The sequence below is a fragment of the Salmo trutta genome, chromosome 32 (genome assembly GCF_901001165.1).
Source record: "Salmo trutta chromosome 32, fSalTru1.1, whole genome shotgun sequence".
Classification (NCBI taxonomy): Eukaryota; Metazoa; Chordata; class Actinopteri; order Salmoniformes; family Salmonidae; genus Salmo; species Salmo trutta.
Window position 1 is genome coordinate 11,613,988 of NC_042988.1, and position 24,020 is coordinate 11,638,007.

At 47.3% G+C, this 24,020-nt stretch overlaps 2 protein-coding genes across 4 annotated transcripts in view; one reads left to right on the top strand and one right to left on the bottom strand.

The window, feature by feature from the left end:
• On the top strand, positions 1-5,742 carry LOC115171077 (uncharacterized). Of its 3 annotated transcripts, none has more exons than XM_029727572.1 (6): positions 1-103; positions 791-974; positions 1,502-1,605; positions 1,695-4,484; positions 4,766-4,974; positions 5,265-5,742. In XM_029727572.1, the coding sequence occupies exons 2-6, from the start codon at positions 791-793 to the stop codon at positions 5,368-5,370; spliced, it is 3,393 nt and encodes a 1,130-aa protein (XP_029583432.1). In that variant the 5' UTR covers positions 1-103; the 3' UTR covers positions 5,371-5,742. The 3 variants fall into 3 exon arrangements, with proteins under 3 accessions (XP_029583432.1, XP_029583433.1, XP_029583434.1); XM_029727573.1 differs by having other exon boundaries at positions 8-108; XM_029727574.1 differs by having other exon boundaries at positions 10-103; positions 770-974.
• A 2,595-nt stretch (positions 5,743-8,337) lies between these two features.
• LOC115171078 (synaptic vesicle membrane protein VAT-1 homolog) overlaps positions 8,338-24,020 on the bottom strand; it is a 36,585-nt gene continuing 20,902 nt past the window's right edge. Inside the window, exons 3-6 of the mRNA XM_029727576.1 lie at positions 22,069-22,239; positions 20,664-20,753; positions 19,160-19,401; positions 8,338-11,893 (exon numbers count right to left, since the gene is read on the bottom strand). Of these exons, the coding sequence (XP_029583436.1) occupies positions 11,600-11,893; positions 19,160-19,401; positions 20,664-20,753; positions 22,069-22,239 (797 nt within the window). The 3' untranslated portion in view covers positions 8,338-11,599. The remainder of the gene's footprint in view (positions 11,894-19,159; positions 19,402-20,663; positions 20,754-22,068; positions 22,240-24,020) is intronic.

The window sequence follows — 24,020 nt, forward strand, 5'->3', positions numbered from 1 at the left end:
ACTTCATACAGTTTCACTTTCCATCCATGTTTTGAACAACATGCAAGTGAAGCACGTCCACGTCTTTGGTGCGAGACGAGAGATATGAGAGGCTTCTAAGAAGGTACGGTAAGGATATTTGCGTTGATATCATTGTGAAAAAAGGCAATGCCTTGAAGAGCTCTACTTTGAGGTCATTTTAGATTGTGTCGTTGGATTCGTGCACTTCCTTGAAGTTTCATTTTCTGTCTCAGTAGTCAGCACACTTACCCATTCCTTGGATTTTCACAGATGTTGTGACCTGATGGTCAAAGTGATCGTTTATTTTAAAGAACGGGAAGGGAATGGATAACTATGCGCACTCATCTAGCATTTATTTCTGAAACAGTGGATGAAAGTGATTTGACGCATACTGTGCCTACTCTGGTCGATTGCTCTTTGTGGACTCCATTTGAACCTCAAGCAGTCAGTGCGCATGTCTTGTGAACAGTTCGCACATCTCTCTTTACAGTATACTATCAACATCAACGGTATCTCAAGCTGTTTCCATAGCATTGACCAACGTTGACACAGCAGTTTAATAAAACGACGTTTATGTTGATGAAGTTTCGTGGCAACGTCCAGCAGAGGGTGTAATTTGATCAAATATCCAGATAAACCCCAGCAAAAAATTCTTATGTTGGCCTATTATATGGCAATGACAAATGTATTGACAATTTACAGTCAGTGGTTATGGTTGAAGGGAGACTTGGCTTGGTATACCCACCTGCATATTCCTCCTGTATGTCAGTAACCCAGTTTTGCCCAGTAGATGGCGGAGCAGTGCAGGATAGTGAGGGTGAGTGGCCTGCCCACTGATATAAAGGAGGACCGGCTGACAGACAAGCTGTACATCTACTTCCTGAGGGCCAGGAATGGAGGAGGGGAAATAGCACATGTCACCATTGTCAAGGCAACACCCGGCTCTGCCCTCATCACCTTTGAGGACATTGGAGGTCAGTAGGTGTGTGTGTGTGTGTGTGTGTGTGTGTGTGTGTGTGTGTGTGTGTGTGTGTGTGTGTGTGTGTGTGTGTGTGTGTGTGTATATATAATGTATCTGAGGCTCCTGGGAGGGGAGGGCTGGTGAGGTGCGTAGGGGATGGAATGGAATGTGAATGATGAATTGGTAGAGAGAAGAGATCAGGAGACTGGAGACTTGATGGTGATAAATTGACTATTTCACCATAATGTAGAGGCATAAAGTAACAACAACAGTACATTGCTGCCACTGCTAAGTTCCTTATCAATAGATTTCCATCTGGCTCGTTGACCATGGCCACTTTTTTTAAACTTCATTTAGCATCCATTTGCAAATGAACTGTGAAATGCAAGGTATTATGCTTCATGTCCTGTCACCATCGATTAACTGTGAGCTCGGGTGCTGGCATACATTTCAAGAAGAGGCCAGGGGCAGAAGTGCTTCGTAAGGGTGTTTCTCTGACTGAGATTGATTTAGCTCTTGTACTCTGGTGACCCCGCACAGTGGCAAGGCGCGTGCTTCAACATGGCCGACACATTCTGAAGGTGGACGGGAAGAAGTATGAACTCACCTTGAGTGAACCTCATAAAGACCTGGACCCAAATAAGGTATGTTGTTGACACAATATTGGGAAAAAGTGACACATTTTGCTTAAACTTACATGTTCTCCCTCTTTTTCCCCCTCTCTCCCATTCAGGTTATCTTGAGCATGTCTGTTACTGTGGACTACAGCCAGCTACCTGGAGGAAAGGCAGCATTGACCAACCTTGACAGGAGTCATGATGTCCAGATCCACTATAACAACCCAGAGCAGCTCTGCACCTTGCAGGGCCTCTACTCCCAGGTCCAGGCTGCACTGGCCCAAATACTGGGGCTCCCTGGGGCCCTGGCCTCCACAGATACTCCCCCACCTGGGGCCAATGGTGTTCTGGGAGTCCTTACTAGAGGCACTAGGGGCCAAGCGAAAAGGACTCATACCCAGGAGGCAGCAGACCATCACAGGAGAGGCGATGAGCAGAGTGATCTAGGCTCAGGCCCACATAGGGACTTTACGTCTGGAGGTCAGGGCTGGGAGGGGGAGGGGACAGCCCAGGCAGAGGTGGGTGCTGTGGGTCTGCGTCTGTCTGAGGAACCCCCCATGGTGGAAGAGGACCTCTCCCTGATCATGGATGCAGACTTGTTCCACTACCTGCAGTGGCACTGTGGAGGGGAGTACCAGGAGATCCTCACCCAGCATGGGGTAGAGGTGGTGGACGTGACCGCTGAGGGGCTGACCACCCTGTTCCTACAGAGAATACCCGGGGTGGGGGGCATTGGGCAGGAGCGTCTGAGTGGGGCTCGTGGGGACCTGAGCCGGCTCTACCAGGAGAACGAGGCCAGGCTCCGGCGAGCCCAGCTGCCCAAGAGTGTCCTCTCTCCCAGCGGAGGCCTGTCCAGGGCCATGGAGGGCCTGCGGGTCAGACTGCCCAAGCTGCTGCTCAGTGAGGATGACAGGAACATCTACATAGTTGGCAACAGCAGCGATGTGTCCGAAGCCAAACAGTTCCTCCTCCTGGGGGAGAGAGAGGAGGCGGTGGAGGATGTAGCCAGCTTGTTACGATCTCCCTCATCCACATCTGGTTCCTCCAAGCCAGAGGAAGAGGAGAGACTCACACCCACTCTCTCCTCCACAGCAGGAACACCCCTGGACGCCAGGGTAGATAAGCTGCTGAAGCAATATGAGACAGAGAGGAGGACGGAGGGGGCCCGAGTGTATAAGTTTGCCCCCCGCTTCAGGGCATTAGGGCCGGCTGGGCTAGGGACCAGACCCAGGGACACAGTGATGGTAGGGGACACATCTCCAAGTGTACGACCAGGTCTTGGACCCATGTTAGGCCATGACCTGTTTGGCTCAGACAGAGCAGGGTCAGGTGTTGGGGGACTCTACAGGCCAGGTACACAGGGTAGTGGAGAGGATATCCTGTTTAAGAGAGGTGACCCCCTGTTCACCCCTTCCTCTATGGAGAATGGACTCTTCCTGAGCTCATCACCAACAGACCTTGGGCAGCAGGGTGGAACAGCCCCATTCACCGCAACTCTGAACACCTTGTCAGGGGGCACCACCATCTCAACCTCCGGGTCAGGGTCCACCCTAAAGCGGGCCAGTAGTTTCTCAGGTCGGACCAGGTCCAAGGTCCAGGACCCAGGACAGAGTGAGGCTGAGAAAGCTACAACCAGAGCCAGGCGGTCCAATAGCTTGGACAGGAGAAATGCCTACAGTGCAGAGCTAACCATTTCCATGGTGATATGGAATTACATGAAGGAGGCCTACGCCACCCGTATACAGGACATGACCTCTGACCTGCAGATGAGGGAGAGCCAATCAGACAAAAGCAGTGACATCACTGTCATCCTTAGGGGGGCGGAGTCATCTGTGGTGCACACCTGTCAGTTGGAGATGCAGAAGCTGGTTGCCATGGTGAAGACAGACTTCTGTTTGCAGGAGTTGCGTCTGGCTGAGTTAGGCGTGTCTGACCCAGCAGATGAGACTTTAGAGGTGTGCTGTGCTGAGGTGAGGCAACGGTTCAAGAAGGTCTCCATCCAGACAATGAGAGATAGTGTGTTTCTGATCGGCCCCAAGCACCTGTGCTCTCAAGTGGGTGCAGCACTAAGGGAGGTGTTCCCTGGGGAGACTGGCCAGAGGGGGGGACAAGAGGACTTCTCTGTCCCCTCTACCGCCACTTTGAATCAGTCCAGTCCATTTCAGGTGAATGGGGTCCAGAACTCCACACAGTTTCAGACCAATAGCCCTCAGCGGATGTCTGAGACTCAGAGAGGGGGAGAGGAGGGGCCTGGTGCCAACAGGGAGAAGAAAAACATCCAGAGGAGTGATTTTTCCAAGAGGATGAGGAACAGCGAATCAGAACACAAGAACACAGTTGTTAGCCAATCACCAGCGAGGAAAGACCTTGTCATAAAGGAGAAAGTGGAGAGGGGAGGGACCATGGAGGCAGACGGGAGCAAGACTGACACATTTCTCAGCCATTCAGCGATAGGCAACGGAGGAAGGCCGGGAGCAGTGAATGGTGGCGATACCAGTCAAGACATGGTTGCGCCCCCAAAAGAAAGCAACCTGAGATCCGGAGTGACCCAGAAGGACAACAACAGACAGTCTAGTGGAGCAGAGAACCAGGAGAGGCCCGGGTCAGGGGGAGCTCTGACACGTCACGGCCCGGGAAGGTCTAGTCTGTGTGGGGCACGGACACAGATCTGTGTGTGTGGGGAGAGTGGGGCGTCAGTGACGAGGACAGGGTGTGGGGTGACCCTGTGCCCACAGTGCCTTCTCAAAGCCCACGTCCAATGCAGGGTTTGCCCCAAGGCTGAGGTGGCAGTTCCAAAGGGCATCCAGGGTAACATGAGCTACTCTGAGATGCCCTTCAGCCTGCCAGGCCATGGCAGAGACGCCATCGTTAAGATCACCTACTGCATCCCAGATGGCATTCAGGGGGTAAGGGCAGGACTTCTCTACCAGGCTATCTGATGGGCCAATTACTGTTGACATTTTAAATGTGTCATGTCATTCATATGTTATTTTCTTCAACTGTCCAAATGCACTCTTGGCATTATTAAATCAGCGTATATTAAAATGTTAAGTTTAAGTATCCCTTGTCAGTAATTGCTTGCTTTGCATTTCTAAGTTCTGTCATGTTTAACTCCTAACACTGTCTGGTGGCTATTACAATCTGGAGCACACCCCACTATCTGCCACATGTCCCTCTCTTGTTGTAGGAGGGCCACCCTTCGCCTGGCTCTGCGTTTCGGGGAGGAGTATTTGAGGCCTACCTTCCCCTATGTGAGAGGACCAGGAAACTCCTACCGCGGCTGGAGAAAGCCTTCAGGCTAGGCCTCACCTTCACTGTGACGGGCAGGGAGCCAGGGGCCAGGGTCAGCTGGGACAGCATCCCCCACAAGACCAGCCTGCAGGGGGGCAAGTCTGGGTGAGTACTGGAGTCACAGTACCCATTAGTGGCTCTCGACTGAAATAGCAACAGTAAAGAGCAGAAAGTCAGGGGTCAATGTTATGTGCTGGGCGTTTTATTACCTAGAATGTGTCCCAAATGCCACCCTATTCCCGCTATATTGCACTACTTTTGGGAATATAGGTGCCATTTAAGGATGTAACCTATGTAAGAAAAGCCCTATAGAGCTCTGGTCAAAAGCAGTGCACTATGTAGGATTAGGGTGCCATTTGAGATATACACCATAATGTAATTTTGTGTCCACACAGGAATGGTTATCCAGACTCCACCTATCTGAGTCGACTGTCTGAAGTACTGAGGGCTCATGGGATTGAGGAGGCCCCTGCCAAGTCTCAAGACACAAACAAAACCTGACAAGGATAGTCTTTTCTGTGTTTTTATGAAGGTGTTTGTGTCTATCCAGTGTTTAATCTGTACGCTACTGTCTTTTGCACTGTGTCCCTAGACTCCCTAGAAATCTTGTGTGCGTCTGTATAGTAATAAGCCAATGAGAGAAGTTCTTTTGGTTCTTAGTTTTATAGTTGTACTGTTGTTCATGCTTAAATCAGGACCAATTGATTTCCACAGATATTTTATGGATGATAGTGACAGGATATACTGAAAAGTGTTTGAACGACTATTTTAATTGGACCAATACTAGTCCTGGCAGCTGTTGTTTATTTGATCTGTACTGTGCTTTGAATCTCTAGAGATTTCTGACAGTAAACATTCCCGTCTTTATCTTACTGTGACCGCGTACCGTCCATATCTTTTCCGTACTCCCACAGCTGACTTCATTCACAGTCATTATGTAAACACACTCAAAACATGAGCCATAAAATATCAAGTAATTGCAGTTCAATATTGTTTCCTCACAGTGAAATCCTAATAACACAGTAACAAAGCCACAGCTCCAGGTCAAATTTCCCCGTTATGCTTTTTTATTAGTCCTGGAAAACATGTAAGGCATATGGTAACATTACACATTGAAGCATTACAAGCTCTAGAGCCCATACTGTGAACAGCATGGCACCACGTACGCAGTCAAGCACAGAAGCAGCATCAATTCAAAGGGTTTAAAAAACAAAGTGGAGACAACTTGATAGAAGGAACGAAAACAACACTATAGACAGAAGGAGAGAAGGAACGAAAAACCGAGCAAACAAATAAACGTGTAGGTAGAATAGCTGTCTCACAGTAAACCGTGTGTGGAAACAGCTGTCTGGACGGGAAAGTGACAATGAACCTGTTTTTCTGAAAGTTTCCCACAGACGGGTTCATGTGCATCTTGTTATGAGGCTGACTTGACAATGCCAGATGAGGGAAGAGGAGGGGGAATGGGAGCGGGTATGGGTGCAGTGAGGAGAGGCGAGGGGGGTGGGAGCAGGTATAGGTGCAGTGATTTGGCTGCTGTTGGCACCGTGATGATGAGGGTGGAAAGGGACTCCCTCTGCACAGAGCCACTACTGAACTATACAGTGGAAGGAATAGTGAACTATACACACGTGCCTTTTTCCCCGGGTCACCTACACACAGATCCTAGTGGACTATACACATCGTAACAAACCTAGCCAAACGCACCAGACACTCACAGCATTTCTATAGAGTCGTGGAATATGTCGGTAGTTGGCACATGGCAACAGTTTTTAGTGATTGCTAATGAAGAGCCAGAGACAGCCAGAAGCGGCTGGGTTGTTTTCTGTGAGGGAAGGGGGTGTGTGGGGGGTGGATGGGTGGGGGCTGTACACCTCTGGATGTGGTAATCTCCAGACTGGGATTATCTTTCTAACTAGGAATACACTCCACCAAGCACTGCGATTGACATAAGACTGGAAAGGAGAACGATATAGTGTGCGTGAGAGAGAAAAACAAACAAGTGTACTCAAAGGCAGTCATTTCTGATCAAGAGTAAGGGAAGCTGTTTGGAATGACCTGTGAGAAACCATGTGAAACAGTGATATTACTACTGCCAATCAAAGGAAACCCCTTTCTTACTCCCAAGAAACAATCAGCACGTTATCTAGAACAATATAGCTGGGCGCTGTGATGTTTTCCAATGCATGAAATGCCTTAGTTTCTTGAAGGATCATCTCTGGTTTTAGAGCTCTTGCATAAGAATGTGTGTCTGGCTGGAAAAGCAATTCAAGCTGATTTACAACGTAGATTCACCAAGCTGGAAAAGCAATCGGGCGCTAGGGGTTGGGAGGAGTGGGTTAGGGCTCAGGCACAGCCAACATCAGATTCATCCTCTCCTCTCTGACTCCCAGTTACACCCCACGCCCTAGCCACTCACTACACCCACCCACCCACCCACCCATGTGCTGCAGCTGAATTCATCTAAGAGACCTTTTGGTTCTATCAAACATGAAGAAAAACATTGAATCAAATGACATATAATCTCTGCACCACATGCCATTGGATGCATGCAATTTAATTCCAGATGTTAATGTGATGTGTGCGTATGGTGTGATGAGTGTGTGTATGGAGAGGGGAGAGGGCAGGGCTTTGGCTAACTGATAATTGACTAGAACCAAAGAGCTCTTGAGGTGCAATAGAGGATAGTGGATTGTCTGAGACCAACAGGCTGTATGTGAACTGAGATCGGCTTTAGGGCGGATATGTTTCGTCTGGGACAGACCTAGAGCTGGGTTTCTATCTGTGCAGCTGTGCCATATGGCCTCGCTATGACATCCCCTACACATCTGCTAACTCACTCGCTCTCATCCCATACAAACCATTTGGAATCAGGCTAAGAGAAACAGGAAACCGGAGTAGGGTGGTGTTCACAAAGCTAAACTAGAGAGAGGTGGATGAAAGAAATGCTCCGTGATTCAATGATTCGCCTGGTCATGTATATTTTTGAATGGATCTGTTTTATTTATCTTTTTCGTTTTTTTGGTTGTAATTCTAAGAAGATTTTTAGTTTGTTTGCTTTGCTGTGCAGCCTAATCGCCCATGCACCTTGTCCATTCACTGTTATGGAGATTATATGGTATGGTTGTAAACGCATAGGCCTGTCGACTGACGTGGGATCAGTTTGTTGTAGTAGATGTCTGAGGCCTGATAATACTCTTAACACATCCCGCCGATCTGAGATTAGCACAGTGAGGAGTTTGGATATGGAGGGAAGTGCCTCTCAACGAGGTAGTGTGTCTGTGTGTGTATGTGTGTGTGTGTGTTAGGATTGAGGCATGAGAGCAAGACCCCAACCAATCAGAAACAACTAGAACCTTTTGTAATCTGTAGCAAAATTCTATCAGCACCCATAAGCATTTGGGACAGAAATCATACACAGATTGTTTTTGCTTTTCTACAAGGTCATAGGAAAAGTACCCAGAAACGTTTTTTCTTCTTCTCTTTTTCATTGAATGCACCGTTGTAGTCAAGGCATTGACAGAGGAGTACATACAGTTTGGCACAAATGGTCAGGCCCAACAGAAAGGCTCATCACATTGAAAAGGAATGTAGTTAGGCAGGTCCCTGCGTAAAGAGTATGAACTTTGAACTTTAAACCCCTTGGAAAACAAAACAAAAAAAACATCGGTCAAACCCCCCCAAAAAAGAACATATTAAGTAAAACATCCTTTTACTGAAGCATTAGCTTCTCACATGGCATTCAGAGAACAGAAGCACCGTCCACAGGTTCACAGAAGGAGCCCAGCCGATCAGAAAATAACACTAACCAGAGCCTGACAGAACACAGTCACTCCCCACACCGGCATGGCACTCACACTCAGTCCCAGGCCCACTGCTGTCCCCGCTACACCGGGCTGTCACTTTCACAGCTCTGGATGAATGAATGGTTTCATTTGAGCTGCCAACCAGGAGAAGCTGGCAGAAGGTAGAGGAGGAGATGACTGTTTGTGTTTTGAGTGCATGCAAAAATGTCACTTCCACTGTACTTCCAGTGAGCTTCAGCAGATACAGTATGGTCTCTTTGAGTGGGGAAGGAGCGAAGCGGATTCAGAGCCAGCGGGACTGGAGTGGGACTGCCATGCCTGGAAGTGCATTAAAATCAGCGAGCAGAGTGCAAAATACCTATACCAACTGTCCTCTTAACATTGGCCTCATCAGAGAAGGGGAGGAGAGAGAGAAAGAGAGAGAGAAACAAAGGATTAGAGCTAGACAGCTGTGAAGCAGATAAAGAGTGCAAGGAAGGGGAGGTTGTAATGGGGTTGAGGAGGGGGGTATTTTTTTAACCTGACAAACGACCTGAGGACACACACATCTTCACACACAATGACTGACACACAACATGAGGGAGGCCACTCATGCTAACACAACAACTTCTTGACAAAGTCACTAGTCACCATCTGAGACTCTTCACAGACAGGCAGGCAGACAGACAAGTGTGTAAAGAGCATGGATTCTCACATATTTCTAAATCGATAGTATGGGGGGTGTTTTTGAAGTCCGTACTGCAGGACTCCTGCACATAACAGGTTTAGCTTCCATCCATGGTTTATTATAGGCAATTCATCTCTGACGTAAGAATGAATATCAGATTAATTCAATATAATTTAGAGGAGGATGAAAACAAAACCCTGCTTTATTGATACAAAGGAGTCGCCTATAATCAACTTCTGAAAACCAGTCTTGCTGTTCTAAATTATGTCCACAAGGGGCAGCGTTGCATTCGTATGGGAGAGGCCAACTACTGATTGTGGCCCTAGGTGTGCCACCAACACACAGACTATATGGGATTTGAATGTCCTCATAATATACCTATACAAATAGAAATATTTCCAGAGTGTAGAAACTAGGATGTTAGCCTGATTTTACTGCGCTGTACTACAGCTTTAATACTAAAGCCGAGGTTTCATTAGACAATTTACTGCTCGCTCACACACTCACTCTAGATAGACCGGGAAATAGACCAGAGCGCCATCTATGACGAGCCTGGTGGCTGTTGCTATGCCGACCACAGACACAGAGAGAGAGAGAGAGAGAGAGAGAGAGATGGAGAGAAAGGAGAAGGGGGAGGGACGGGTGAGAATGCACAGCACCAGGAGTTTTTTACCCTTCTAAACTCCCCTGTTCCAGATCAGGGTGAACGACAGGCAAGCGGTCACTGTGAAAGGAGTGGAATGCCATGGAACGTCAGGGGAGGAACAGGGTCTGATATCAAGGAACTGGGCGGCATTCAACTCTATCTTACTCCGTTCACGTCTTAGTGTCTCTACACAACACTGCCTCTTTGAACACATCGTCCTGTGTGTGTGTTTGTGTTGTGCGCCTTGTTTGAAGAGAGACAATTTTCTCTCCTAATTGGCACTGTGCACTGCTTGCCAACAGTTGGTTCATTAGAAACATCAGTGACTACAGAGCACCAAAACTAAGCCCTGATTTCTCCCTCCCTATTTAATACTGGACCAAATGGCTCATTAATTCTCTGTCTGGAGCTTCATCCTGTCACACGCTATTGTCTGGTCTCTAGTGCGTCACCTCTAGGATTATGGGATATGTAGTGTGGGCTCAGCTGTGAGGGCGGAGCTGTGTGATACTAGAAGTGCCATGGCATTTAAGGGATGTGCCGCTAACCTTTCTTTATGTACTTAAATAAAGAGTGGGTAGTGGTGATTGACAGGGGAGTTCTGTAACCACTGGCTTTGGAGTCAAGCATCACACAGCCATGCAAACATCTCCAGGCAAGCTGACAGCCAATCACAGACAAGCAAACACTGACTGACTCATGCACAGTGACATAACAAAACACTGGACCGTATGTGAGATGGTGGGTGGGTGTGGTTCTGTCTGTCTGTCTGTCTGTCTGTCTGTCTGTCTGTCTGTCTGTCTGTCTGTCTGTCTGTCTGTCTGTCTGTCTGTCTGTCTGTCTGTGGGTTTATACCATAGGGAGAGGGGGAGGGTAGGGGGAACTCAATAGAGGGTGAGGGGAGAAAGGAGAGGTGACAGGTGGAAGTCAGCGCAGGGCAATCTAGCATAGTGGGAGTCGACATGGAGGGAGGAGGGGCACTGTGTGAGTTGGAACAGGTCGAATTATCGTTGTCAAGGCAACGGTGATGCACCCCAGGCCTGGGAATTACACCCACACCGTCCCTCTGTGTCTCTCTCTCTCTCTCTGACTCTCTCTCTGGGGTCTCAACAGGCAACACCTTCAGACTGTTATGACATGAGTCAAAGGAGAGCGTATTGTAGTGGTCATTTTCCCATGGTGGCGAGGTGAGGGCGGGAGCTGTTCTGTGAGCCCGGCTATCATTAAGGTGCACTGGGATGAGGGAGCGTGAGGGATTCAGAAATAAAGTGACCCTTGCTTGAGTGGGGGAAGAGAGAGAGGGGAGGAGGGGGAGGGGAGGGTAAAGGCCCAGGCCTGAGTAGTCGCTGTCAGAGTGGACTGGGAAGGGGTCTGAGAGATGATGGTAGGGATGACAGATTGACTGCTGTGCAATGAGTCTATAAAGCCCACCCCCATCCCCCGCTCTCCCAAGTCCAACCCACACACACACCACACCTCCCTTTCCCTCCCTCACCACATTTCCCCTGCCCTGTCACCCCCTCCCAAACCAAACCCCTGCTCCCAGGACAAGAGCTCCCCTATGGTCTGCCTGCCTGACTATCCATCCATCCATCCATCAATCCCTCACTCTCACTTCTCCTCTTTCTTGGGCTCTTCCTTCTTCTCCTCTTTCTTCTCCTCATTTTTTTCCTCGTTTTTCTCCTCCTTCTTCGGCTCTTCCTTCTTCTTCTCTTCTTTCTTGTCCTCCTTCTTGGAGTCATCCTTCTTCTTGTCGTCTTTCTTCTTGTCCTCCTTTTTCTTGTCCTCCTTCTTCTCCTCTTTCTTAGGCTCCTCTTTCTTCTCCTCCTCTGGCATAGGCTCGGTGATGAGGATCACCTTGCCGATGTTGTTTCTCTCCTGCATTCTCCGCATGGCATCGCCCACCTGGATAGAGAAGCAGAGGCAGAGAGAGAGACATGAACGAATGAATGATGGAGAGGGGGAGGGAGAGTAGATATCCATCTATCATCATGTGTCCAGGACTGTTGGTTTGTCTTTCACACAAATATGCATACATAACCACATAAAACACACACACACACACACACACACACACACACACACACACACACACACACACACACACACACACACACACACACACACTAAATTGCTCTCCAAACCCATATAAGACGATGATGCCAGGCACCGCAAGCATAAATTTCCCAGTCTATCACTCCTTAAACATAAACTATAGGCAAGTATCAGAATATAGGAGAGTGAAGTTTGTACAAACTTAAGTGGGAGGATGTATTAATAACTGAGCGAGAGGGAGAAAGATGGAGAGGGAGAGATCGTGTAAACGTGAGCCTAAGTCAGTGCTTGATAGACAGAAAGCAAGAGCAAAAGCTTTAGATGGAGAATCATGTAGATCGAGAGAAAGAACGAAGAAAAACTGGTGGAATTATGAATCGGTATTCTGTGTTTAAAAATTCAAATACATAGCTAAATTCTACATTTATTTTCATTTGAAAGTACTTCAGTTTTAAACTGTCTATGTCGTCCCCATATGTTTAATTAAACCACAGGATAGATAACACGTAGGGGACTCATTGAGAGCTGGACTACGTATTGATCATGTCACATTACCATCATTGACTGACTGGTTCCTAGGTGCCTGTCACAGTGTCACGTCAGAGGCCGGTCCCCAGGGTTGTGCCACAGCCAGGATTGATTGACCCATAGGCTTCTTCCTGTCCTGCCTACCTGTCAATCATAGTGACAAAGGGGCGGATCCTAGACAGGCCAGTCCTACCCTATACCGACCGCTTGGCTCTGCCTAATGTCTGCGTCTGTCTCTCCATCAGAGGAGGCTGGTGGGAGGAGCTATAGGAGGACAGGCTCTGTCTAATGGCTGGAATGGAATTAATGGAACAGAGTCAAACATGGTTTCCATGTGTTTGATGTGTTTGATACCGTTTCATTTAATCCATTCCAGCCATTACAATGAGCCCATCCTCCTAAAGCTCCTCCTACCAGCCTCCTCTGCTCTCCACCCCTCCCTTCTACCCCCACCCACTCCAGCCCGCGCAGGAAGGCAGGCAGGCAGACCACCTAACGACCAATGCCATGGCAACAGAGGGCCATCTCCTAGCAACCCAAAGCCTTGTCAAAGCTTGGCCCTGAGATACATACACACACACACACACACACAGGCATGGAAGAGGGGGAGTCATGTCGGAGTTAAGGAGGGAGAGGAAGAGAGGGAGGAAGCAACTGGTGATATTCAGATGGACAGAATGCTTAAAGATGCAGTCCGGGATCTTAAGCACTTACAAATTTGTAACATATTGTACGAATTGGAATAAATTGGAATTGGAATAAAAGATGGCGCCGAAGAACATGGCTGACGTTTTACATTCTCCCAACCACTTGTGCTACTTTGTTATTGTTTATGCGTTTTGTGTAATTTTTTTACTTATTGTGTACATAATGTTGCTGCTACCGTCTGTTATGAGCGAAAATAACTTCTGGACATCAGAAAAGCGATTACTCACCGTGGACTGGAGGAAACTTTTTCCTTTAACTTCATTAGGGTAGGGGGCACTATTTTCACCTCCGGATGAAAAGCGTGCCCAAAGTAAACTTCCTGCTACTCAGGCCCAGAACCTAGGATATGCATATAATTGGTAGATTTGGATAGAAAACACTCTAAAGTTTCCGAAACTGTTAAAATAATGTCTGTGAGTATAACAGAACATATATGGCAGGCGAAAATCTGAGAAAAATCCATCCAGGAAGTGGGATGTTTAAATTTTTTGTAGTTTTCTATTGAATGCCATTATAGTATCCATTGACTTAGGACTCAAATTGCACTTCCTATGGCTTCCACTAGATGTCAACAGTCTTTAGAAATTGTTTCAGGCTTGTATTCTGAAAAATGAGTGAGTAAGACCAGTCTGAATGAGTGGACCCTGCAGTGTCCCAGAGGTTTTTCATGCGCACGACCGAGAGCAAGCCTTTCTTGTTTTCCTTTTATATTGACGAATCTTTTGTCCGGTTGAAATGTTATTGATTATTATGACTAAAAACAACCTAAGGCTTGATTATAAACATCGTTTGACATGTTTCTACGAACCTTACTGCTACTTTTCTGTCTGTCTGTTGTGACTGCCTTTGAGCCTGTGAATTACTTAACAAAACGCTTGAACAAAACAGAGGTTTTTGGAAATAAAGAGGGACTTTATCGAACAAAACAAACATTTATTGAGTAAATGGGAGTCTTGTGAGTGCAACCATATGAAGTTCATCAAAGGTAAGTGATTAGTTTTATCACTATTTCTGACTTGTGTAACTCCTCTAATTGGCTGGTAACTGTTTGTAATGATTTGTCTGCTGGGCGCTGTTCTCAGATAATCGGATGGTATGCTTTCACCGTAAAGCCTTTTTGAAATCTGACACCGTGGTTGGATAAACAAGAAGTTAATCTTTAAACCGATGTATAACACTTGTATGTTTTATTAATTTTTATAATGAGTATTTCTGTTTTTGAATTTGGCGCTCTGCAATTTCACTGGATGTTGGCCAGGTGGGACGTTAGCATCCCACACCCCCTAGAGAGGTTAATGAGTCTGATGAGAAGGATATCCTGCTTTCACTGGAACAGGCACAGATCCACGCCTTTTGCGTGAAGAAAAGATGCCGGAAAAGGGGCCGCAGATCGGGCACCCTTCTGAGAATCCGGAGGCGAGTGAGTAAACTCCCACTGCCTGCCATTCTTCTTGCTAACGTGCAAACATTGCAAAATAACATTGATGACCTACGATTAAGATTACCCTACCAACGGGACATTAAAAACTGTAACATCTTATGTTTCACTGAGACGTGGCAGAACAACGATACGGACAGTATAGAGCTAGCGGGATTTTCCATGCACCGGCAGAACAGAGAAGCTACCTCTGGTAAGACGAGGGGTGGGGGTGTGTGTCTTTTTGTCAATAACAGCTGGTGCACAGTATTGCTCAGTTCTAACACATTTTTACCATCATGTCACATGTGCAACCAGGGAAACATAAATCCTAGACCACCTTTACTCCACACAAAGAGATGCATACAAAGCTCTCCCCCGCCCTCCATTTGGCAAATCTGACCATAATTAGATCCTCCTGATTCCTTCTTACAATTAAAATCTAAAGCAGGAAGTACCAGTGACTCACTCAATACGGAAGTGGTCAGATGACGCGGATGCTACACTACAGGACTGTTTTGCTAGCACAGACTGGAATATGTTCCGGGAATCATCCAATGGCATTGAGGAATACACCACCACAGTCATCGGCTTCATCAATAAGTACATCGATGACGTGGTCCCCACAGTGATTGTACGTACATATCCAAACCAGAAGCCATGGATTACAGGCAACATGCGCATCAAGCTAAAGGCTAGAACTACTGCCTTCAAGGAGCGGGAGACTAATCTCATAAGAAATATGCCCTCAGACGAACCATCAAACAAGCAAAGCGTCAATACAGGATTAAGATTGAATCCTACTACACCGGCTCTGACGCTCGTCGGATGTGGCAGGGCTTGAAAACTATTATGGACTACAAAGGGAAACCCAGACGCGAGCTGCCCAGTGACGCGAGCCTACCAGACGAGCTAAATGCCTTTTATGCTTGCTTCGAGGCAAGCAACACTGAAGCATGCACGAGAGCACCAGCTGTTCTGGATGACTGTGTGATAACGCTCTCTGTAGCTGATGTGAACAAAACCTTTAAACAGGTCAACATTCCCAATGCCGCTGGGCCAGACGGATTACGAGGACGTGTACTCAAAGCATGCACGGACCAACTGTCAAGTGTCTTCACTGACATTTTCAACCTCTCCCTGACAGAGTCTGTAATACCTACATGTTTCAAGCAGACCACGATAGCCCTGTGCCCAAGGAAGTGAAGGTAACCTGCCTAAATTATTACCGCCCCATGGCACTCATGTCGGTAGCCATGAAGTGCTTTGAAAGGCTGGTCATGGCTCACATCAACAGCATCCTCCCAGATACCCTAGACCCACTCCAATTCGTGTACCATCCCAACAGATTCATAGATGATGCAATCTCAATTGCACTCCACACTGCCCTTTCTCACCTGGACAAAAGGAACACCTATGTGAGAATGCTGTTCATTGACTACAGCTCAGTGTTCAACACCATAGTGCCCACGAAGCTCATCACTAAGCTAAGGACTCTTGGACTAAACACCTCCCTCTGCAACTGGATCCTGGACTTCCTGATGGGCCGCCCCCAGGTGGTAAGAGTAGGCAACAACACATCTGCCACGCTGATCCTTAACACTGGGGCCCCTCAGGGGTGTGTACTTAGTTCCCTCCTGTATTCCCTGTTCACCCACGACTGTGTGGCCAAACACGACTACACCACCATCATTAAGTTTGCAGACTACACAACAGTGGTAGGCCTAATCACCGACAACGATGAGACGGCCTATAGGGAGGAGGTCAGAGAACTGGCAGTGTGGTGCCAGGACAACAACCTTTCCCTCAATGTGAACAAGACAAAGGAGCTGATCGTGTACTACAGGAAAAGGCAGGTCGAACAGGCCCCCATTAACATCAACGGGCCTGTAGTGGAGCGGGTCGAGAGTTTCAAGTTCCTTGGTGTCCACATCACCAACAAACTATCATGGTCCAAACATACCAAGACAGTCGTGAAGAGGGCACGACAAAACCTTTTCCCTCTCATGAGACTGAAAAGATTTGGCATGGGTCCCCAGATCCTCAAAAGGTTCAACAGCTGCACCATCGAGAGCATCCTGACCGGTTGCATCACCACCTGGTATGGCAACTGCTCGGCATCTGACTGTAAGGTGCTACAGAGGGTAGTGCGAACGGCCCAGTAGATCACTGGGGCCAAGCTTCCTGCCATCCAGGACCTATATAATAGGCGGTGTCAGAGGAAAGCCCATAAAATTGTCAGAGACTCCAGTCACCCAAGTTATAGACTGTTTTCTCTGCTTCCGCACAGCAAGCGGTACCGGAGCGCCAAGTCTAGGACCAAAAGGCTCCTCAACAGCTTCTACCCCCAAGCCTAAGACTGCTTTACAATTCATAAAATCGCCACTGGACAATTTACATTGACCCCCACCCCTCCCTTTTGTATAGTATTGCTACTCTGTGTTTGTTTGTTACCTGTGCATAGTCACTTAGCCCCCACCTACATGTACAGATTACCTCAACTAGCCTGTACCCCTGCACACTGACTCGGTACCGGTGCCCCCTGTATATAGCCTCGTTATTGTTATTCTTATTGTGTTACTTTTTATTATTACTTTTTATTTTTGTATACTTGGTAAATATTTTCTTCTTCTTGAACTGCACTGTTGGTTAAGGGTTTGTAAGTAAGCATTTCATGGTAAAGTCTACACTTGTATTCGGCGCATGTGACAAATAAAGTTTGATTTGATATGAATATATGAATTGCCCAAAAATGCTATATATATATATATATATATATATATATATATATATATATATATATATATATATTTATGAATTAAAAAAAAATGTATTGTAAAATGTAAAATGGTAGTAACAATTGCGCACAATTTCCGGGGACCCATTTTGACCCGTGAGCACTACTTTCAAAACCTCTGGCTGATATTATACAAAAACTCTGGAACATCACTTTAATGAAAAACCTATGAAGGGGAGGAGGAGGAGGAGGAGGAGGTAGAGGAGGAGAGAGGACAGACTATGGAGGTGTGGTAATCAGGGATGGATGTGTGAATGAAACCACAACGAGCCCAATTACTGAAGCAGCACTGTAATTGTTGTAAGTACTCAAGCATCCAGCCTTCAATCACTCACTGCTCCGCTCTCTCTCTGAAAGTCTGGCTCAGCCGTCTAACTCTGAGTGTTCTCACAGTGAGTGGCTCCCTACCTCCCTGCAGTGTATGCACTAATAATCACAACTAGAAGCACTGTCTGTCTGTCTGAGAACGGTAGACATCAGAGTTAATATGCTCTACAGTACAAAGCCCTGACGGAGTTGCTCAATATGAGGCACCAGCCTTTCTACATGCTGTGTTAACATGTTCAATGATTAATAGTGCAGACATGGAGTGGGACAGGACAGGTCACAGAGGAGGGGGGTGATATATGGAGTCAGGGTGTGGTGTCTGGGACCCCCAGGTCACATTCATCGACTTCCCTTTTATTAATTCAAGTTTAAGAGCTGTTTTATGCTGATGGTATGTAATAGAATTCACACCAAGAGGAATTGTAACAGCTATTACTACATGCCACTTCCTGTTACAATCATCTTTCCTTGAACTCTATCCACCTCATTTCTCAATCCTTCTCTCATCTACCCTCTTCCATCCTCCACTTCTTCATCCCATTCTGTCTCTCATTGTCATACACGGGGCCCCTCCCTAAGACAGAAGTACTGGCAGACCAACGGGGTTACCATGGCAACAGGAGAGAAAACGAGAAAAAGATACACAGAGAGAAAGGGAGGGTGTGAGGCGGAGAAAGAGAGTACAGAGAGTAAGTGAATAAGCTGTGGATACAAACAGAGACAGGGAGAGAGAGAGAGAACGAGAGAGCATGAGAGACAGAGAGAGAGAGACAGAGAGAGAGCGAGACAGAGAGCGAGAGAGAGCGAGACAGAGGAAGACAGAGCGAGAGACACACAGAGAGAGACACAGAGAGAGAGACAGAGAGAGAGAGACAGAGAGAGAGCGACAGAGAGAGAGCGACAGAGAGAGAGAGACATAGAGAGAGACAGTAGAGAGAAACACTTCTCTCTGGTCAGTATCACAGGCCTAACCATTGACTGGAACTGGCATTAACCAATGAACATATCAGCCCCCTCTTTCTTCCCCCTCTCTCCCTTTCTCTCACCCTCCTTCTATCCCTCTTTCTGTCAATCTGGTTCTGTCTTTCACTCAAAGAGACATCTGATGGAGGGAGAGCCTCTTTTTTTATTCACAGACACATGTGCCTAATCTCATCCAGTCTCATAGAGCCACGCCCAACCTTACACACACACAAATACGCATATATACAAATGCACACACACACAGCCCCCCCCCCACACACACATGCACACACACAAATATGCATATGTACAAATGCACACACACACAGCCCCCCCCCACACACACAGCCCCCCCCCCCCCCCCACACACACACACCTGTTCGAGGTGATAGGTGGAGTCGATGCGTGGTTTGATCTTGCCCTGCCTGTAGAGGTCCAGGATGGTGGTCATGGCCTGCTGGATGACCTCCACCTCTCCGTCCAGGTAGCCCAGGTGGAAGCCACACACTGACTTGTTGTTCTGGATCAGGCTGAGTGTGTGGATGGAGAACTGGTGGTACCAGGTCTTAGCCACTGCCAGAAGGTTCTTCTTCTGGCCTGCTAGCATGTTAGCTGCACCTGCAAGGGGAGAGAATGCAAAGGGTTAAAGGGTGTTAATGTGTTAAAACGGGTTGCCTGTAATAGTGTGTGTGTGTGTGTGTGTGTGTGTGTGTGTGTGTGTGTGTGTGTGTGTGTGTGTGTGTGTGTGTGTGTACGTGTGTGAATGGGGCAGGGGTCCTCCTGGTGTCGGTTTTATTCTCAGTGTAGGGTCAGTTTGGGTCTGTGTATAATTGATTGACTGATCAGCCATTGTTCCCCAGTCCACTTCAGTCCACTTCACAGTCTCATTATCTACCCCAACTCCCTCTTTCTCCCTCTACCTCCCTTGCTCTGGCCTTACCTTCTCTGCCCTCAACTTTTTTCACTGGGTCCCCCTCTTTTATCTCTCTTTTACATTATCTTTATAGTATGTCCCATTTTCAGTGCCATTTTCCCGAAGGACAGTTCTACTGCCAGGCTGACGTCCTTTCTCCGTTCTGCCTCTCTTCCTTTGTGCTCTGTCTCTTTCCCGTTCCCTCTCTCTGTCCTCGTTTCTCCCTCCCAGCCTCACTTTCCACACATCCCCTTTTCTCTCTAAATCTCTGTTCTCATAACCCTCTCTGCCTTCCTCTCTCTCTCTCACTCTGTCTCATCCTCTCTCTTTCACTATCTCCCTCTCTTCTGTGGATGGGACACAAAGCGTGCTTAGAGAGAGGAGAGGGAGCTGGAGAGGTATTCAGTCTGCTACATTCAGACATTCCAGGTTCCGTGCAGATAGAACGGCCATTGTTCCGCCATGCATACTTCTGATAAACTGGTAGAGGAGCAGCAGGGAGGGAGGGGGAGTGTGGGCGGGGGGAGTGTTGGGGTGGGGGGTAGAGAAGGGTTGAGCGGGTGAATGGATCAGGTTGGGACCACCATGCTGGGTAGTTGGGTAGTCTTTTTTGCAAAATGCAGAAGGCAGGGCCCTGTTCTCCAGGCATGCCTCCCCAGCCCACTGTACCATGCATGCCATGCCCGCTACAAATTGGCATCATCACAGAGAGAAACTGCAGAGGCCTTCCCACGGACAACACACACACACACACACACACACACACACACACACACACACACACACACACACACACACACACACACACACACTGAGGACATGGACCTCTGTAGGGAAGCAGTTGTGTACCCAACCCATTGTGTATGTTTTGTGCACACTGTGCTATTTGTGTTCTAAACCACTGGTATTGACATGTGTTGAAATAAAGCAATGTATGATTGAGGTCTTTTGTCCTTTCCTGTCTCACCGTAGGTGATGAGCTTGCCCATGGGCTTCAGCAGGTTGTAAGCCTTGTGGGTGTCTGAGCCTCCCAGAGGATCCAGCACAATATCCAGCCCTGGAGGAGAGGAGAGGAGAGGAGAGGAGAGGAGAGGAGAGGAGAGGAGAGGAGAGGAGAGGAGAGGAGAGGATATTAGAATGCCAGTGGTGTAAAGGGAGGAGGGCAGGCCTTGCTATGTTTATGCAGAGCAGCCCATACATATGCCAAACGACGGGAGGGGGAGAGAATGCTGGAATTCTACTCATTTTAATGTCACTGATAAGACAAGGAATAAACACTTTCCTATCCTAGTCTGTTGGAGTTCCATTCCATTCCCAGGTAGTGATTTCTTGGAGAGAATGAATAACAAACTAAAGCTTGAGACCCAGACTCATCCAGTTTCTCTGCAACGTATTATATATCTATGCTGTCTCGCTCTTTCCCAATTATGTTTTTTTTCAGTGAACGTGGGGCTCCTTAAAGTGGGTTAGTCCTCCTCTCCTCTCCTCTCCTCTCCTCTCCTCTCCTCTCCTCTCCTCTCCTGTCCTCTCCTCTCCTTGGTCCATTAGCTGATAGGCCTGTTGATTCACAAGGCTCTCAGCAGGACCCTGCCCTAACTGAGCCACAGTCACACAGACTGACAGACGTCTCATCGATCCCCGCCACTAATTTGACATGTTCTTCTGTCCAGAATATCAGTTATGCCCCCCCCTCCCCTCTCTGTTTCTCTGTCTTTCTCTCTGTCTCGCTGCTGCTGCTGGGATAGGTACTACCAAATGAGCTCCTGGTATAAAATCCTCCACCCTGCTTCTATCAAACCAGAGGTAAGTGAGTAAAGAGTGATGAATTGGAGGACATTCTGTTTCGGTGATGAGTAATGAATTAAATGTCTCCTAAGGCAGAAACGGATCTTAAGTGCCCTGGCCTTGGGGATATGTTGGGGGATGTGATCCACACTGAGTCACAGGCTTCTCAAATACTTTGTCTGAGCGGAAAAGCACTTTTCTGTCTAGTGCCTATTACACTCCCGACCGTCTCAAATGCACCCCAGCTATCGTGGCTGAGAGTCGTGACACAGCGAAATGGAAACATCTAGCAGTTTGTTATCTGCAAATGGAAGACAAACACAACTTTACGAACACAACACTGCAACTACAGAGTAATCCTTAGGACTCAGGGCCCATTAGCCATCTCAGTATACTTATCTCATGGATCACATTGTGGAAATTATGGGTCAAACCATGCTTGTGTCCCAAATGGCACCCTATTCCCTATGTAGTGATCTACTTTCGACTAGGGCCCATAGTGTGCACTATATAGGCATTAGGGTGCCATTTGAGACGCAGCCCATCTCAGTGCTGTCAGATAGGTCAGATGACCCCTGACCTCTCACCTTTGGGGCTGATCTTGCGGACTTCCTCCACGTAATCCCTTGTACGGTAGTCAATGCAGTGCGTGACTCCGCCCTGGCTGATGGTCTCGTGCTTACTGGCCGACGCCGTCCCGAACACGGTCACGTCCTTCACTGTCTGACACAGCTGGGTGGCTGCGATGCCAACACCACCTGGAGAGAGAGAGTTGGTTAGGAGAAAACGTAGAGACAGTAGGTGTTGCTGCAGGTTATACGTCCTGGCCTGTTTTAATACAACAGAGACAAAAGCTCCCAACATGTCATACCCATAAGCCCTAGTAAATTACATTTCTCAATTGTTGCTTTTTTTGTGCGTTACTTTCCATGTAGAATTGTTTTTGTTGATGTATTATGTTGCTCAAAAATATTGTTCATTTACACTGTGTAATACTTTATATACATCGCAATGGCGACCGTGGCAACCACCCATTCATGCCAGTAAAGCAGAGAGAGAGGACAAGGAGACAAAGATGGGTGGTTAAGATGAGCTGGAGATTAGACTTGTGTATGTATCCCTTCATTTTCTACCTAGTTGTTTCTCTAAACAGGGTAACTATGGGGATATAATACCGAATAAATTCTATCCAAGCTTCACTAATCATTACCTCAAGAGAGATACTCACTCAGGGAGACACCTCCAACTAAATTCAACTCAGCTGATATAAATATGTCTTGAGGCACCCATAAATCCCATTATATACATCCATTCTATTGCAGGGAAATGTGATTTGTTTTGTTTACTGTGACACGCCAGGTCAGTCAATAAGAGGCTGGCTGTGTGTGTGTGGCTCAGGGGTAAGCAAGGAGAGCATTAAACACACATCACGTTACCTCCTACCCGCCGCCCTGGGCGAAAAGGAACACCCAAAACTAGACGTAGAGACACACAAACATCCACAACTAAAGAAAGTAGCCATTGTACGTCAGATGACAATGGTTGACGTTAGCTTCATGCAAGATGACCTGACTAAGAATCTAGGGTAATTTGGGGTATTTGTTTTGGCTATGGGAGCAATGTGTGACACGGGGTCAAGAAAACAAGAAAACATTGTTTCGTAACTGTGCCAGTTGAAACAAAACCTTCTCATATAGGGAATAAATCTTTGAAACGATGAACGCACTGTCTATGATGACCTTTGTAGACAAAGTGGCAGTTGTGTGAGAGCATTGCTTTCTGTAGGTGTAACTTACATCAGCATGGCTGTTTGATGTAGTATCGGTGTGTGTATGATTCATTGTTTTTGAACATACTGTATGTGTGTGTGTGTGTCACTGTGTGTGTCTTAAGCCAGGTCTCAGTAGGTTACTGTTAAGTAGTGGGACAGAACAGAGAGGACAGATGGAGGCTGACTGGATGGACTGAACATGGCCCATAAAGGTCACCCATGCCTGAGGCCAGAGCCAATTGAACAACGCAAACAGAGCGTTCACAACATGGACATTTCCATTCAAACAGACGCCTATCTCAAGCAAATATAAACTGCTGTGGTTGACCGTGGTTATCATCAGCGACATGTTGGGATGGGAGTTGTGGTCCACCGTCTTGGTCACACTCACTCACACACCATAAGCTTGAGAAGACAGAGACAAAAGTAACCAAGGAGGAGGTATATTTTCATCTATTGCAGTCGCTGGTTGCTAAGTCGTACAGGCTGACCTCCTCTCTCCTTTGACACTTACAAAGAAAATAAACTAGAACGAGACCAATTCCCTCCTGGCTCTGCTCTGAAGAGACCTTGAGCCTATGGGAACTCAGTAGACATTTCTCACTGTATTCAAGCCTGGCAAGGAAAAAGAGAGAAGGTCTGCTTCCCAAATGACACCGTATTCCCTAAGTAGCGCACTAGTTTTGATCAGGGCCAATATGGCTTTGGTCAAAAGTAGTGCACTGTGTAGGGAAGAGGGTATCATTTGGAACGCAATCAAGAACTTAA

Coding starts and splice junctions, on each gene's coding strand:
- LOC115171077 (XM_029727572.1), top strand. CDS start 791: ATGGCGGAGCAGTGCAGGATAGTGAGGGTGAGTGGCCTGCCCACTGAT. Junction 975..1,501: donor CACCTTTGAGGACATTGGAG/GTCAGTAGGTGT, acceptor GACCCCGCACAG/TGGCAAGGCGCGTGCTTCAA. Junction 4,975..5,264: donor CTGCAGGGGGGCAAGTCTGG/GTGAGTACTGGA, acceptor GTGTCCACACAG/GAATGGTTATCCAGACTCCA.